This window comes from Leucopleurus acutus (genome assembly GCF_964270905.1).
Source record: "Leucopleurus acutus genome assembly, chromosome: 10".
Lineage (NCBI taxonomy): Eukaryota > Metazoa > Chordata > Mammalia > Artiodactyla > Delphinidae > Leucopleurus > Leucopleurus acutus.
The window spans coordinates 50,351,055-50,369,421 of NC_139153.1; the positions used below are offsets into that span (position 1 = coordinate 50,351,055).

An 18,367-nucleotide genomic window follows, 5' to 3' on the forward strand; every position below is an offset into this window, starting at 1 on the left:
CCAAGATGGAATCCAGCCCTAATCATCTCCCTTTCCCTCCAATGTGGACAAGAAAAGCTACAGCCCACGTCCATTAGGCACCAGCCACTCTTCACTGCAACCAGAGCCAAGCAGCTCCAGCACCCTTGACTGTGGCTGTTCTGGGCTCTGAATATTAACCAGAGCCTGAGAGAGAAAATGCACTGAGCAAAATTTCTGTATCTGTGAATTCAAACTAACAGATGGATTGAGTGACATCATAGTTTGAAAGAATGGAGTATAAGAAACTTTAAAAACTATCAGCTCACATTATTGACTTATGTCATTAAAAATGCATTATTCTGTGTCATTAGAGGTTAAAACATATAAGGAATAGTTAAGATTGTTTAGAAGATTCTAAAATGTGCCCTTAAACTGAAGACCTTTTTTTTTTCCTGAACACAGATTCTTTTATTAAACCATTTTTTTTCAAAGTGATATTTAGTATAATGCCTTATAAATTATCTTTCTGCAAAACATAAAGAGGAAAAATATTCTGTACAGTGGATACTGGGAAGAATATAAGTAACTAAATAACATGTGATGAAGTTTATCTTTGAAATGATATGGCTTTTAGTTCTACTATCTGTTTTTGTTATGTTCCTTCTAAAATTCTCAGCATTTTTAATAATAAAAAGTGTGGCTGACATATGAATTTCAACTCTACGGCCCTAACTTATTCCAGTACTAATAAGTGGTTAAAGGAATAGTAAGTGATTTGTCATCTTTAATGAGAATATGGAGTTCTAAATTACGGTAAACTGAAGACCTTTTTATTTTATTTTTATTGAAAATTTTTTTATTCTATATTGGAGTATAATTGATTAACAATGTTGTGTTAGTTTCAGGTGTACAGCAAGTGATTCAGTTATACATATACATGTGTCTACTCTTTTTCAAGTTCTTAAATACATGAGAGGAATACAACATGTGATTGCAGAGAAGAGGGGCCATTGGAGAGTGCGGTAATTTTTGAGAAGAAGGACAGTGATATTTACTGAGCATTTAGCATGTGTGGGTAACCTGACAAACATTGTAATTACAAGGACTATACTGCCTAGATAGATAGGGAAATGGAAGCACAGAAAAGGCAGCTAACTCAAGTCAACTCATACAGGTAGACAGTGACAGAGCTGGGATGTGATCCAGGCAGAATGATCTAGATTTAACCATGACCCAACACCGACTGCCACCAGTGTTCTCAGGTGGGAACCTTCTCTGCTTTTTCCATGACTTTATTATTCAGAATGATAAAGTTTCAGATTAATTCAGGATGTTCCATCTAACTAATGCTGATGGGTTTCTGAATAATGTATGGGCAGAAAAATGAAGGATAAAAGGAAATGTGGAAATACTAAGAGTAGTTTTCAGACCACATGGCTGACACGTCTGATCCTGCAGTCACTGCCCCAGTGCGTGCGTTTGTGGACTTGTGCCCATGATTTGATGCTACAGTCCAAGTTTGACACTTAGCAGCGTCAACAACAACAGCAAGAACAGTAATAATACAATAACACTTCCTGACCCCAGACGATGAAGCTCATACACAACTGACTCAGCCCACATCCAGGCTGAGGGGTTAGACAGTAAGAAAAAGTCGGGGCTAACAAGCATCTAGCACCATGCTGGGCGTGTGTGCTGGTGGTGGAGATTGATACACAGAGACTAACGTGCCTCAACAAAATCCAAAAGATGACTTCATTTTGGCTTTTAGAAGATGGCCATTCATCACTGATTGACAATATTTCCTTCTACTGGCTGAGAAAAAGCAGCAGCTTCAACAGGAATAATGAGGAGACAAGGTAAAGATAATGGAAATGATTTGATCCCACAGGTTAAAAGAAGGGAAGAAGGAAAATTAAATTTGGCTTAAACTCTCAACACTTGCAAAGATGGAGGCAGTCAGACCTCCCTGGAGCGATGGCTCAGCAATGACCCTGCAGGCTGGCTGGTGTATAACCAGCTCTGACCAGTTTCTAAACATCCATCACCTAGAATCAGGTATTCGACACGTAGCCAGCATTACTGAAATTCTTGATCAAAAATGGCTGCTACCAATGGTGATAAAAGGCACAGGATTAGAAGTGTTCACAGATTAAAAAAAAAATTAATATTTGAGAACTTTACTACTTTGGGTGCTGAGAGTGGTTCGTGCTTCCTTGTTTAGGGACTTAGTGACAGCAATGGCAAATATTTAAACAGTATGTCTATGTGACAAACAGTGTTAATCACGCTGTATGAATTATCTAATCTACTTTTCATAGCAACCTCATTTTGCAGCTGAGAGCTGATCCTCAGAGACGTTAAGTAAATTTCCCAAGTGCAGTTAGCGCGTGGAGGAGTCTGAGTTCAAACCCAGGCAACGCAACTTCAGGGACCAAGCTTGAAGCCTGCAGGTCATGTGTTTACCCTAAAGTCATTCCAGCAAGAACCAGGTAGGACCAGGGCCCTGACCAGGCCTATGCCAAGTTCTAGGAGATACTGCACAGAAATTCAATGCTACTCATAACGGGATGCTCAGAAATTGAAGCTGGACCCTGAGGGGCAGCTGGTGGGAGGTGTAGACCAAAGACACTAGGGTGGCTGGGTGAAAGCCTCAGATGAACCCTCAAGAGGGACACAGGAAAAGGGAAAAATGGGAAGAGATTGGAAAAGAGATCATAAGGCAAAGCAAAATAGAAATCCAGGAAAGGGATGGGGCAGAAAGGAAAGGGCAAGGGAAGGGTCCCTTGGAGGAGGGAATGAGCATTCACTCCCCAGGGAGGGAGCACCCTGAGTTGTGGTTCCAGTTCTGCCAGAACTAGTTGTATTTCCTTCAGGAAGTGACATTTTCTTTAGACCTCAATGTCTTCTTTGTAAAATATAAGCCACTGATTAAATGATGAGTATAGCTGAGGATGATGCCCTTGAAGTTCCCCTCAGTTTAACTATGCTTTAAATAGGTTTCTTTCTGATTACAGGCCCTTTACCTCCCTTTTCTCAGCGCATCTCTGCTCCTCAATAGACGCAGAGAAAGCTTTCGACAAAATTCAACACCTATTTATGATAAAAAGCCTGCAGAAAGTAGGCATAGAGGGAACTTTCCTCAACATAATAAAGGCCACATATGACAAACCCAGAGCCAACATCGTCTTCAATGGTGAAAAACTGAAACCATTTCCACTAAATCAGGAACAAGACAAGGTTGCCCACTCTCACCACTCTTATTCAACATAGTTTTGCAAGTTTTAGCCACAGCAATCAGAGAAGAAAAAGAAATAAAAGGAATCCAAATCAGAAAAGAAGAAGTAAAGCTGTCACTGTTTGCAGATGACATGATACTATACATAGAGAATCCTAAAGATGCTACCAGAAAACTACTAGAGCTAATCAATGAATTTGGTAAGGTAGCAGGATACAAAATGAATGCACAGAAATCTCTGGCATTCTTATACACTAATGATGAAAAATCTGAAAGTGAAATTAAGAAAACACTCCCATTTACCATTGCAACAAAAAGAATAAAATATCTAGGAATAAACCTACCTAAGGAGACAAAAGACCTGTATGCAGAAAATTATAAGACACTAATGAAAGAAATTAAAGATGATACAAATAGATGGAGAGCTATACCATGTTCTTGGATTGGAAGAATCAACATTGTGAAAATGACTCTACTACCCAAAGCAATCTACAGATTCAATGCAATCCCTATCAAACTACCACTGGCATTATTCACAGGACTAGAACAAAAAATTTCACAATTTGTATGGAAACACAAAAGACCCCGAATAGCCAAAGCAATCTTGAGAAAGAAAAATGGAGCTGGAGGAATCAGGCTCCCTGACCTCAGACTATACGACAAAGCTACAGTAATCAAGATAGTATGGTACTGGCACAAAAACAGAAATATAGATCAATGGAACAAGACAGAAAGCCCAGAGATAAACCCACGCACATATGGTCACCTTATATTTGATAAACGAGGCAAGAATATACAGTGGAGAAAAGACAGCCACTTCCATAAGTGGTGCTGGGAAAACTGGACAGCTACATGTAAAAGAACGAAATTAGAATACTCCCTAACACCATACACAAAAATAAACTCAAAATGGATTAAAGACCTAAAATGTAAGGCCAGACACTATCAAACTCTTAGAGGAAAACATAGGCAGAACGCTCTATGACATAAATCACAGCAAGATCCTTTTTGACCCACCCCCTACAGAAATGGAAATAAAAACAAAAATAAACAAATGTGACCTAATGAAACTTAAAAGCTTTTGCACAGCAAAGGAAACCATAAGCAAGACCAAAAGACAACCCTCAGAAAGGGAGAAATTATTTGCAAATGAAGCACCTGACAAAGGATTAATCTCCAAAATTTATAAGCAGCTCATGCAGCTCAATAACAAAAAAACAAACAGCCCAATCCAAAAATGGGCAGAAGACCTAAATAGACAGTTCTCCAAAGAAGATATACAGATTGCCAACAAACACATGAAAGAATGCTCAACATCATTAATCATTAGAGAAATGCAAATCAAAACTACAATGAGATATCATCTCACACCAGTCAGAATGGCCATCATCAAAAAATCTATAACCAATAAATGCTGGACAGGGTGTGGAGAAAAGGGAATGCTCTTGCACTGTTGGTGGGAATGTAATTGATACAGCCAATATGGAGAACAGTATGGAGATTCCTTAAAAAACTACAAATAGAACTACCATACGACCCAGCAATCCCACTACTGGGCATATACCCTGAGAAAACCATAATTCAAAAAGAGTCATGTACCAAAATGTTCATTGCAGCTCTATTTACAAGAGCCAGGACATGGAAGCAACCTAAGTGCCCTTCATCAGATGAATGGATAAAGAAGATGTGACACATATATACAATGGAATATTACTCAGCCATAAAAAGAAACGAAATTGAGTTATTTGTAGTGAGGTAGATGGAGCTAGAGAGTCTGTCATACAGAGTGAAGTAAGTCAGAAAGAGAAAGACAAATACCGTATGCTAACAAATATATATGGAATCGAAGAAAAAAAAATGTCATGAAGAACCTAGGGGTAAGATGGGAATAAAGACACAGACCTACTAGAGAATGGACTTGAGGATATAGGGAGGGGGAAGGGTAAGCTGTGACAAAGTGAGAGAGTGGCATGGACATATATACACTACCAAACGTAAAATAGATAGCTAATGGGAAGCAGCCGCATAGCACAGGGAGATCAGCTCGGTGGTTTGTGACCACCTAGAGGGGTGGGATAGGGAGGGTGGGAGGGAGACGCAAGAGGGAAGAGATATGGGAACATATGTATAACTGATTCACTTTGTTATAAAGCAGAAACTAACACACCACTGTAAAGCAATTATACTCCAATAAAGATGTTAAAAAAAAAAAAAGATGCAAATCTTCTCCCAGCCTTTTATCAGTTTTACAACACGGGAAGGTCTTTCTAAGGACTTGGGAGCCATCCGTTTGAAGTGAAGTCCTCAAGAAAAACGGTGCCTTTCTCTGCAAGTCTCAGCACCAATTAGCAAACACAGGCGGTCTTATCAAATTGACCAATCAGCTCTTTAAGGCCCTCTAGCTCATTTACAGACTCTCCTGCCTTTGTTTCAGCAGGGTTGAGTTTAGTTTCTCTCCCCTACTGCAACAGTCTTGACCTCTATTGAATTAGTTATGGGTAAAGTCTTCCCTGCCTCTTTAACTCATCAGATGCAATTTTTCTTTTACAGGGACCCTGAACCATGAGTATTTTTCTCTCCTGAGTTTGAGGAAATGTTTCCAGATCCAAGTTATTCAGTAGAATAACCTAAAGCTTCTGAAATTACGAGGGACAAAGAATATCCAGGATGCATTCGTGTAGTGACGAAAATAAACACGGAGAAGAGGAAGTGATGGAAAGATGAGGCATCTTGCACTGGCTCCAGAAATACCCCAGGGCATAGACCAGGAAGGTAACAACAACAAGGATACCCTTGCCTCCAGAAAACAAGATGCCAGGCCATGTAAAATGGTGAAGACAAAACGGAAGGCTATCTTATTTCTCCAGAGCAGTTGTTTCTCAAGCTTGGTTTGTAGAGAAGCCATCTGTGCTTGAACAAATTCTTCTTGTGAGTCTGATGCAGCTAAAGTCGAGAAGCCCTGCTCTGGACATCAAGAGAGAAGGATGGTAGTAAAACAACATGGTGTAGCCAGTGTGGAAAGAAACATATCACACACTTATTTCTCAACCCCATGTTCATGGCAGCACTATTTACAATAGCCAAGACATGGAAGCAACCTAAATGTCCATCGACAGATGAACGGATAAGACGATGTGGTACATATATACAATGGAATATTACTCAGCCATAAAGAGACTGAAATAATGCCATCTGCAGCAACATGGACGGACCTAGAGATTATCATACTAAGTGAAGTAAGTCAGAAAGAGAAAGACAAATACCATATGATATCACTTATATGTGGAATCTATAAAAACAATACAAGTGAACTTATTTCCAAAACAGAAACAGACTCACACACTTCGAAAACAAACTTATGGTTCCCAAAGAGGGAAGGGTGGGGAGGGATAAATCAGGAGGTTGGGATTAACAGATACACACTAATATATATAAAATCGATAATCAACAAGGACCTACTGTATAGCACAGGGGACTCTACTCAACACTCTGTAATAACCTATATGGGAAAAGAATCTGAAAAAGAATTCAGTTATATGTATAACTGAACCACTTTGCTGTACACCTGAAACTAACACAACATTGTAAATCAACTATACCCCAATATAAAATAAAAATTAGATTTAAAAACCCAACCAACCAAACAAACCAAAAAACCCAACATGGTGTGGCCAGTGTGGAAAGAAATAGATATCACACCCACTTCTCTCTCAACCCCATCGCCACTACCAAGAAACAGCTGGGGTCGCAGTGCAAGCGCCATTCAAGTCCTCTTCCCAATGAGGATGTGACGAAATCAGCTGTCTCCACAGGCCTGCACTGGACCCCTGATAGGTGACCACTGCTGTGCTCAGTGCGGGGGGTACAATAAGGGAAATACAGCCCAGATCTCAAGAGGATGTGCTTGTGCATTCTGACTTCAGTTGATATGCTTTTCCCCAAATGTAGCAAAACATGTTTCCCACCTGGAAAGAGTCTCATTATTAACTATTTGAAGCTAGAACCTATGTAATTAGAGGAGGAGAAGAATAACTTAAACGTCACAACTCCACACTTAGTTTCTAAAAGGTCAAAAAAAGTTTGCCATTCCACTGTGAACAATAAAGTAAAAAATCAGAAACTTGTGTGGTTCTGAAGCTCCATGACAGCAAAATTGACAGCTTTGTTTCATAAAACCATCTTGGGAGATTGTAAGTCTGTTTTGACATCCTATCTTGATCCCCTTTAATTTTTTTCCTTGCCATTCCTGTACCCTGACAGGCTTTCAAATGGAGACACTTAGATGAAAAGAAAAAAAAAAAAATGTCTGAAGCACTTACAATTTCTAATCATTCTTCAAAGAACATGGCATTTTAGCATTCTTGAAGTGTTTTAAATGTTTCCAAAGAGCTTTGCTTTGGAGATGATTGGTGGTTGGTGTGTGGAGAAGGACGATTAATTTAAAAATCTTAAGAGCTCTTTGGGTGTGCTGGAATTTTTAAGTGCACCATTTAAGGTACTTCGTTTCTGCGTTTGAAGGAGATTTAAAACTCTTTAACCTGTCTTAGTTCACAGGAACTCAAGTGTACCACAGTGGATTTTCTTGACTTCAGATTGCTGCAGTAGTGGGATATAAGAGCAATTAATTAGAGGAAGAAATCAAGAATTCACCAATTGGTGAATAGAGATGACAGAAGGCAGTGCGAGCCCACCTGAATCTTTCCAAGAAGCAGAATATATACATAAAGTAGTGGCTGAGACTAAATGCTATTAATTTTCTGCCTATGTAGGAAAACACAAGATAATTTCTTAGGAAGCACTTGTCAACAACATAATTATGTTAAACCATTAGCATAATGAGCCGAGATTTCACAAAGAGGCTCCCCAGCGTTAGTGAGAAGCTTGGTTGGGAAAGTATTCACAGTGGAGGACTGCCCGTGTTTTACCTCTGCTTGGCGTTGTCCATTCAGCATTTCCCCTCGGGGCCCTGGACTCCCACTCACTGCACATGCAGGCTATGAATGCACCAGTATGAATGCAAACTTCAACTACCTATGTCAAAAGATCACTATTCGGGCTTCCCTGGTGGCGCAGTGGTTGAGAGTCCGCCTGCCGATGCGGGGGACACGGGTTCGTGCCCCGGTCTGGGAGGATCCCACATGCTGCGGAGTGGCTGGGCCCATGAGCCATGGCCGCTGAGCCTGCACGTCCGGAGACTGTGCTCCGCAATGGGAGAGGCCACAACAGTGAGAGGCCCGCGTACCGCAAAAAAAAAAAAAAAAAAAAGATCACTATTCACTTACAAGAAAAAAAACGGGAAAAAAGAAGATGCATGCACCTAGCTACTTGGAGACTTGAAAATTTCTGAGGCTCTCCTTCCTTATCCTATTCCTTATCTTTAAGGAATAAATCATAATATTGCATTTTTAAAAATAGCTAACTTGGTTAAATAGCCGCCTTGTGCAGGTGCCTTGGTAACTGATTTTATATAAATGGTCAAATTTAAACTTACAATAGTCTACTGAGGGGAGTTACAGTATCATTCTATTACCACCCACATTTTATAGATAAGGAAATTGAAGATTAGAGAGGTTAATAATTGGACCCAGGCACACAGCTCGCAAGAGGCAGTATTGTTATTTCAATTGCACCTTCTGACTTTTTTCCTATCCCAGTGATTAATATTCACATCATTATCTTTAGTTCAGGGAAGTCAGTGAGAGCGCTGACTGCACAGCTTGGGTGGAATCAGAGGAAACTATCACAGGACATAAACCCATTCAGTACTAACTACCTGCTTTGGACAGCTTCCCGGTACTCCTGCTACTGGATGTGCTGTCACCCCTGGTCAGCACCGTGATGCCCCCAAAACTCGCCGTCTTGGTCATGGCAGGCTTGAGATTGCGGTTGGAGCTGTCAGAATCTGTGCTGCTCCAGGCTCTTTGGTGGTCGGACCACTTGAGTTCATTCTCCGAGCTGCTCTGCCGACTTCCAGATGTTCTCCCCGAGCTGTCTCTGTTGCCCCTGGAGTGTGGCCATCAGAAAGATGCACGGGACAGCATTAGATTCCGAGAGCAGAACGGACACAGAGCGGGACCTTTCTTGTAAGAACCGTCTACACAAGACCCTTCTTGTCAACACTTTCCTTGACACCTGTCGCCTCACAAACAGCGCACAGACACCTTGTTGATGTACAGACAGACAGGTAACACATCACACAAACACTCATGCTACAAACGAAAAACCAAACCTAGAAATGTCACATGGTCCCTCTGCCAGTGAAGGGGAAACAACAAGAAAAATAGGATATAAGATATAATTGGTAACTTCTCTTGTGGAGAGGAGAGAGGAAGGTAAATTCTCCTGACCCAAATCAACAATGAATCAGTGTTTGAAAGCAATTATGATGTTAAATGATCCTAAAAGCAACTCCCACCGAAGAAGAGTTTCGTCTTTCCCTTTAGCATTAAGTAACTGGACCATGGTAAAATACACAGTTTCAAAGAAGCCATTTACTAATTTAGTTGCTAACTATATTATATACATATTAAGGCTTTGGCAGACAGCACAGAGATCACAGGAATTCCTCTGTTAACCTTTGGTGAGAATTTTGCCCAGTGATTTTAACCTTCACGGGCAGAGGAAAGAGCCCTTTAATACCTTTCACATAGAAAAATTCGTGATAATAACAACAGTGCAAACACTACACTGACACGAAACTTTCCAAGGAGATCAATGGGAATAACAAAATAGCTCCATAGATGAAATGACACATTTGTTAAAAATTCAAATAGAAAAAGATTGAACTTATTGGAAGAGATCCAATAGTCAAAAGTCATTTTTGAAGACTACAGAGTATTTCTAAGCAGTGTGCAAAACTGCATATATTTTATAGAGAAAGTTGATGAAATTTGCATTTTCATTGGTTTCCAACTGCTTAAAGAGTGACTTGGTTACTATTTTTCAAAGGCTTTTCTGCAGTTTGGAAATAATGGATCATCAAAATATTCTAAGATTCTCATGGATTATGAATAAGCAAAGGGGACAAAAACCATGGGCAATAAATATAACCCCTAATTCGTATCACTGTGCAATGTGATAGAAATCTTGATCACAGTGGTGAATAGCAGTTTTATTAATATTCTTCTAAAGACAATCATGGGCTGTTGAGATGCTAGAAGTATACATATCTGATTGAAACACTCACCCACCAAATTGTACAGAAGGTATACAGAAAATTTTAGGTTTTGCTTCAACTTTACTTACTAAACGTTTTCTTTCATTTTGTGAAAACTTAAGAAGGTCAATGGATCCAGGAGATAATAAAGATGAAACAGCTAGTCTGTGATAAAGACTTTGTACAGTGAGGAGAGGAAATGCAACAGAAAATTCACAAAACAAAAAGTACTCAGCGCCCTGCTGTCCTCTCTTAATGTTTTCTTACAAACATTCTCTCTGCGTTCCGTACCTCGGGGATGGCTGGTTTTAGAAACAAGGGCTATTTTAAAAAAAGACTAGTTTGTGAGTAGTAAGTATCAGACACTCACCAAGGGCCAGGTGACTTTAGTTCTTAAACACCTATGAAATTCAAACAGCCCAGAGGAGACTGGGTGGAGAAAAACCAGCCCTTCAAGGTGCTCTATTCCTGATTGTTTCCCTTTCAATCTCCAAATTCAGCTTCATTCTTTTCTCATATAATTCTGATTGATTTGACCCACCCTTGACAAAGCCTGACTAAATCATTATTTAGCAACCATGAACGTACCAAGGGTGTGACAATAATCTCCCCTGTAGATAACGCAGAATATTTATTATAGGAAAAGATTTGGAGTGGGGTCCTCAGCATACAGGATGCATCAGAAGGCAATTCCCCATATGGAGGCGATCATCACTAAAGTCCGCTTCAATTATCAACTCTGCACCTCCATGGGAGGAATTCAGACTTCCTCTAAATGCCAGAGTGGCTAAGCCTTTCTCTGCAAAGGAGGTGTCCACCACTATTCCTAAGTGCATTTTAGTGTGTTTCTAAAGCACTGGGTAGTTCCTCTAGGCTCATGTCACATCCCATAGCCAATAAGGCAACCTAAGATTTCCTTAACTTCTTCTAACTCTAATCCACTGGCTCAAACCCTCATCTCAAGTCAAGATCTGTGCATTTTATAAAAAATGGAATTTAAGTTGTTGCTTTAGAGAGTTAGCACTAATGAGGTTCAAAATAATGCATTTAATTTATGATCTCTAGATACGGATACACTGAAATCATATCTTTTACTGCTCTATCAATCATTCACCTTAACACTGGCAAGGTAAGGTCCAGAACTGAATTTCATATCTATTTGGGTGTGGAATCATAGGTATCATATCCACAAGTGCCTTCCTATACTTCCTAACAAGCCCAGTCCTAGTGTTCTTCTATTGGAAACCAGGAAGACAATGATAATGAATATCTGGCCATCAAGAGGCGTTGGCCCTCTTGTACATAACTAGAATTTGACCCCAGAGTAGTCATAAAGCACGTACTCTAAGTTCTGCTTCTGTGCTGATTAACATAGCTGATAACTTTTATGTCCTTCATGTTTGAACGTGACACTTTTTTTTTTTTTTTTTTTTTTACCAAGTTAGGTATAATGTACATTTTGAACTGCTTTTATCAGTGTGTGGATGGCTTTGTGCTAAGTCATATTCCTGAGTTTCTGTGCTTGGTAATTTTGGTGGGTTATAGCATCCGTATTTGGGATGGTTGACTTCAGTAGACGGCAGCTCTGGCTAGGGACCAGATTTGGGGCTATGTAAAACTAAATGCCTCTAGGGGTCAAGAACTCACATTTTATCTGTACTGGTCTAAACAAGCCAGGTCATGGTGTGTGACTGCACGAGCACAGATACATTCTAGTCCTTCTCTGGGCTTTCAAGGGAAAAAATGCAAGGTTATTTTCTTAATATTCAAGTGTGAAAATAAACTGTCTAATGATACAAGAGGAAGGTATTAGATGTATAGTTCAACCTAGAAAAGTAAAGGAAGTTAAAAAAATAGATCCTGGTTTTTTTGTTTGTTTCTGCCAAAGTGTAAAAAGAAAAGAAATTGCTCTAACTTTTCTAAGGGTGAGGTCATAAGTTCAGATTTACAGCAAAAAGATATGTTCTAAGCATAGAATTCATTTACTTCTGGGTATTTCCTTTTTTCTCAGTGGTCAAGAAGTTCTGTTGGTTTGTTTGTTTTGCCTTTCCTACAACAGAGATGAATCCTAATATTCATAAAAGCACTAGCATATTAAATATATATATTAGGTAAATATATGTATTAGGTATTGAATATATATATACACATATACATATAAAATATATATAGCGCTGTGTATCCATTGCCCTATAATGGATGGTAGAGACACATTTAATAAAGTAACGAGATAAAAAAAATTTTTAATTAAAAAAATAAAGTGGGCTTCCCTGGTGGCGCAGTGGTTGAGAGTCCGCCTGCCGATGCAGGGGACACGGGTTCGTGCCCCGGTCCGGGAAGATCCCACATGCCGCGGAGCGGCTGGGCCCATGAGCCATGGCCGCTGAGCCTGCGCGTCTGGAGCCTGTTGCTCCGCAACGGGAGAGGCCACAACAGTGAGAGGCCCGCGTACCGCAAAATAAATAAATAAATAAATAAATAAATAAATAAATAAATAAATAAATAATAAAGTAATGAGAGAGCGCGTATAGTACCTCTGCTTTCATGGCACTCTCTAGCCTAGTATAAAACTTTATACATATTATGTATATATATAAAAAACCTATTCTCCTTATCCCACACAGATCTTGATTTAAGCAGTTCATTATAATTGGAAACAATCCCATATCTTTCTTTAGAAATAAAATCTGTGCTTGAAAAAATATTGTTTGAAATATTATGATGGATAGTAGTGGCTAAAAATCAACTACTCAAATAGAGTTTTCATTGATTTGTTTTCCAGTGTTGGGAACGTATACACAATTGCAAGCTATAAGAGAAATTTTAACTCAGTGTAATTCACCAAAGTTGATTTGGGAATGTGAAATCAGTGTGCCGTCAAACTTAGTCCTGGAGGAAAAAAACCCAGAAAATCCGAGGAAGAACCCTAAAGGACTGTAGACAAAGCACTTGGTTTCCCAGTCCTGTATCTCACAGGACCCCGTATGGCTTCAACACTAGCTCAGTAATAACCTTTACAAAGAGATAACCAAACATATTTTATTTCATGAACAGAGATATTTTACACTAATACACTTATATTTAACATTGATTCCACCACATCATCTGAAAACACAGTTTTAAAAAAGTAAACCATACCAACCGAAAGAGCTGTCTTTTCTTATACGTCTCACTGCATATGTTACTGTCTTCCAAGAGCCTACTGGAAATGAAAAACATGATTTTTATGATATAAAATCTAAGGGTACTAAATGCCCTATGTTAAATGGATGTGTACTCAACTATGGCACACCTGTCTTGCAAATCAACCCTATATGCTACGGTTTATTTTCAAGATGTAGAATTTTGCCCTAATAAATTAATGGCAGCCTGATTTTTCCCTACCCTAGGATAAAGTACCGATGCTAGACAGGGAGAAAGAAGGGAAGAAGAAACAGATGGAATGGAAGAGGAGGGGAGAATCAAAGAAATGGATATAGATATAATAGACATTTAATTAATTAAATATATCGGTTGCAATTTTTTTCTTTGGGTAATACTAGTTATTCTTTATATTTTGGGCATAGTGAAATGTGCCTTCCAAAGGCAGGTATCAAAGAAATATATTTATTTTTGTAGGGATCTATTCAGAATTTTGCTTTTGGGGACCATCAATACTTCTTCACATATGCAATGCATATTTGTGACAAATTATTGTATTGATGAATATAATCCAATTTGAATATTAGGGACACAAGTGCACTAGCAGTCTTTTCATACAAAACACAAGTATATGACGAAGATTAGGGAGTAAGTAGGGAAAATGATTGGCTAGAAGACTAGGGAATGACATGTCCTACTAAACTGAATTCTAAATGCTCACTTCGTTCTTTGGGTAAGGATATAGAATTCCGGATTGCTTCAACATCCAAATGTTGCATCCAACATCCAAATTCAATTTTGGATATAGAATTTTGGATTGCTTTAACATCCCTACGATGGTAAAGCTCACGGATTCTTAATTTACTGTAAAAAAGGAATACTTGTTGAAAACTGTATGGGTTTTTGAGGATGCTTTTGGATGCCTTGTAAAGACCTGTTCACTACTTTCATCCCTTCTTCTACAAGAGGTTATTCAGTTGAGGGTAGTTACTTGACGTTTTCTAACTGCTACTATGAATGAGGGCATTTTTTAAACCAATCCTCTTGAATGCCAGGTTTAACTTTTCTCTAAGTACTGGAATTTAATGAAATAGCCTCCATTTTAATCGATTTTATAGGGATACCCATTAAGCCAACGCCTGAAATGAAATTAACCACCACTCTTTTAATGGCTACCATATTTCCAATCCAAGTTGCCCACTGTGATGCATTTTAATGTGATCAGTACAGCTAATGAGGAATTCCTTAATTCCCCTTGAAAACGTGCAATTAAATCAATGGAGCATTTTAATATCTATATCAGTTTAGAACTATTTTTAAAAGGTACATGCTAAATTTGAGAACTTCTGCTCTTATACTCAAGACTTTGTATAAATGTTTTAACACATTCATGTCATAACCACCACCTTCTCTACTAATACCCCGCCAGGTACACTGATAAATCTAGATCGGTTTAGATAAGTTTTCCAAGTTCAGCCTTTTATGAAGACAGATTATTTAGAATGAGAAACATAAAACAATACTATTCAAATTATCATCTGTGTAGCTACGTATAACGATAGGGCACAGGAAGAGGCCAATAACACCAAATACACAAGTACTTTTAGCAGCCTATTCAATAAGCCAATGAAACTGCAAGTTCTTGTCTCAACATTTATACTTTTTAATGCCTGGGGAAGGTAACAGGATTATACCTTTGGAAGGACCAGAAGTTGAGACTTTAAATAAGGAAATTGTTGAAACTTATGTTTGGAAGTAATGGAGGGAATTCTTCCCCAAAGTTAAATAGCTTTTAGACATGCTAAATAACATATATGTGTGCATATAGACGTGTGTACACATAGATATATGTATTTATTTATACATATATTCAAGCACACACATATATGGCATATGTATATCTATGAAAAACAAGACACATGACAGACTTTGTTCCTCTAAAGACATGAAAAAGCAGATTTCATTTTACCTGTTTTCCACAAAAAGGCTTTCCTGGGAGCAAACTGACTGAAAAATAAAAAAAAGCATTGTATCAGATGTTCTGGATATGCTGAGGGAGCCCAAATCCTTGCCTGCTTTTCAAACTACTTTTCCCCTCCAAGAGGAAAAGAATTAAGAAAAATATGTACCATTTTCAGAAAAAATGGAAATTAAAAAAAAGGAAAAAAAAACGGTTAGAGTTAGAAGTGTAAACCATTCTCATGCAGCTCTTTTCCATCACGGTGTCTCCAGGTTTCACACAGATTTAGCCCGTGTAGCGCCAAGGTCAGAAGAGAGATGTTGTGAATGAAGCTGCTGGAGAAACCTGTGAGCATCAGGTCCTGAGCTAGTGGTTTCCTCTAGGGCTGCCGAGATGCAGCCGCCATCAGGAGCCAAAAGGACAAGTTCAGATCAAGGCAGAGCGTGCAAACTTGGCACGATCCACCTGAGGATGGGAGAGCTGTAAAGCCACAATCCTGAAATTATGACCTGGCAACAATAAACTCTCACAACGTAAACAGATGACCTGCAAGACTCTCAAACCGAAGAGATGCTATCAAACAATCTTGGTGGGGAGTTGGTGGGGGCAGCGGGGTGCTCAGAAAACAAGTGAGAACAAAATGAAGTTAATTGGGAAGGAATATCAAGCTCCATCTAATATATCTTAGTTTTTCACACAAAAAACCCAGTGACTTTCTTCTTAGCTTGCGTTCTCTAGCACACATTTCTCTGCTATCTTGGGTTTAATATACAACTTAGGGAAGATAAAATTCCATTATCATATGTGCTCAGGAAAGGGAGATCAAATTAAATTTTAACAAAAGAGAAAGAGAAGTCTAAACAAAATATGGTGCAACAGTCCTAAAATACGACTGTGTTTAGGAACTAATATAAAACCATGTCCAAAGTACTAAGTTTGTAAATGTAAATTTACAAATGTAAAATTATACGTGTGGATTTTCTAAATGATGAATAAGTCACCTGGCTAAAGGGATAAATAGAGACTTAACAGGTCGATTTTAAGATAAAATAAAACTAAAGAAATAATAATGACCTTTCAATATTGAATTTTTGAATTAAAAATGCTGCTAATGTAACCACCGCTCAGAGATGCCAGCAGGATATTGGTTTCTTTCTACATTTTACTGGAGAAATCATTTCCTTCCACTAAGCCAAAGGGCTAGATTGGGCATAAATGTTTTTCTCAGTGGTCTGAGCATTTTAATGGGGGCATCTCTAGAACGATTTCTGTTTTAACCTCTGTGCATTTAACATGCATCCCGAAGATCAAGTGTGCAAAGATTTTATTAAACAAAAGGCAAAAACAGCCAACTAAGAAAAAAGCTTTTCAGAAAAATATCTTTTTTAAAAATTTGACATTTAATTTTATAAAAGGAAACAAATACAGATGATGTGCCCTTGACATTATTCCTATGAGGATCTCTTTAAAGTAAGCTAAATATCCCATTGTCTTTATTTCCTTTAGTTTGGTTTCCCTACCAGTTTGAGTCAAGTTTGAGCCAAGTCCTGGTATGTGACAAAAGTGAGATTGTGTCAGATATCCACGATGAATTTAATACTTTGTTATTTCTCATCTGTTGAGGTTGAAGAGAGGTCAATTACATTTAGGATGTTCTGGCTGGTACTGAATAACTGAGACTCAATTACTTCTTTGAAGGAGTTGATCAAAGACATGCTGACCTCGTCAGACTCATTAATCTAATAGCATTTGGGGGAAAGTGAAGCAGCCCAAAACTCTTTGAATTAAAAAATAAGTCACTTGCAAGTCAAAGATGATGTTCCCCAAAACCAATGTCCAGAGCATCTGCCTGATTATTGTGGAAAGGTCCTAGAAAATCATCTCATCATCCATCTACCACATTTTCATAAATAAGACAAGAGACAGTTATGGGCTGTGATTCAGTAACTGATGAAAATGTGTGTGTGTGTATGTGTGTGTATGTGTGTGTGTGTGTATAAAGTAGCATTAATAACTTACAAATTTTAATAGCAGAGAAAGATAAAATTGTCACAGTAATTTAGCCCAGCATTCAGAGCTGTCAGGTATATGCGTTCTCAGATGTAAACAAAGGTCTTTTTTTTTTTAAAGGAGGAAAACGTTTTTGCTGATGGCTTACAGAATTCTCTTCCACGTGCCACCCCCAAGCCAGGTGGTGCCTCACACCCTCATCATCAGCTCTCCCTGAAGAATCCCAGCACATGCAAAGGAGACCAAAGATGAGGTCCTCCCCGAATCCCTATTTATACATAAATACCCTTCAGAAATCACCCTACAGGCAAAACAGGTCTCTCTCAAATATATTGCTTTATCAACTTAACCTTCCTAAAAGGAACAACATTGCATAGGATTAATCATAAAACAAGTTGAAATTCTTGCCAAAGGAAACAAGAGCTATATTTCGAGTATTTCTGACAACAAAAGTACATTTATTTATTATTTGAGAACTAAATTGTTGTGTGCTCTAAATAACATTTTAGTTCCCAAATAATAGATAAATTGGTCTTATTTCAAGATACCAAAATTCTCAAACTATATTTGAAAAACTTTTTCTAGAAAACCCTGAAGTAATCTGCATATACTGATTGTACACCTATGTACAAAAGCACACACACACACACACACACACACACACACACACACACATCCTTAGAAACCAAGATACACTTGTAAAATATTCAAGAACGCTTCTAATTTTAAAACAAATCTGGATTTTGCTAAAGTGTAAATACCAGGAAGTATTTTTCTGTAAATCTCTATTGTAACTTCAAGTAGAAAAAAAAATCCTACTTAAGTATATCGATATTTGAACCTGTTTGAACTACTCCTCTACTTAATAATTGGCAAAGGAAGCTGGTTATATTACCTCTGT

The 18,367-nt window shown here is 38.4% G+C and overlaps 1 protein-coding gene across 20 annotated transcripts in view; it reads right to left on the reverse strand.

Moving 5' to 3' along the window:
• ARPP21 (cAMP regulated phosphoprotein 21) overlaps positions 1-18,367 on the reverse strand; it is a gene marked incomplete at its 5' end in the record, with an annotated part of 115,761 nt that overhangs the window by 70,287 nt on the left and 27,107 nt on the right. For 5 of the 20 annotated variants that reach the window (XM_082848276.1, XM_082848274.1, XM_082848279.1 and 2 more), the window contains 2 exons: positions 8,973-9,202; positions 15,466-15,503. In XM_082848276.1, coding sequence (XP_082704402.1) covers positions 8,973-9,202; positions 15,466-15,503 — 268 coding nt within the window. Of the gene's footprint in view, positions 1-8,969; positions 9,203-13,497; positions 13,558-15,465; positions 15,504-18,367 lie in introns of all 20 variants that reach the window. The other 15 variants (XM_082848277.1, XM_082848288.1, XM_082848289.1 and 12 more) reach the window with 8 other exon arrangements.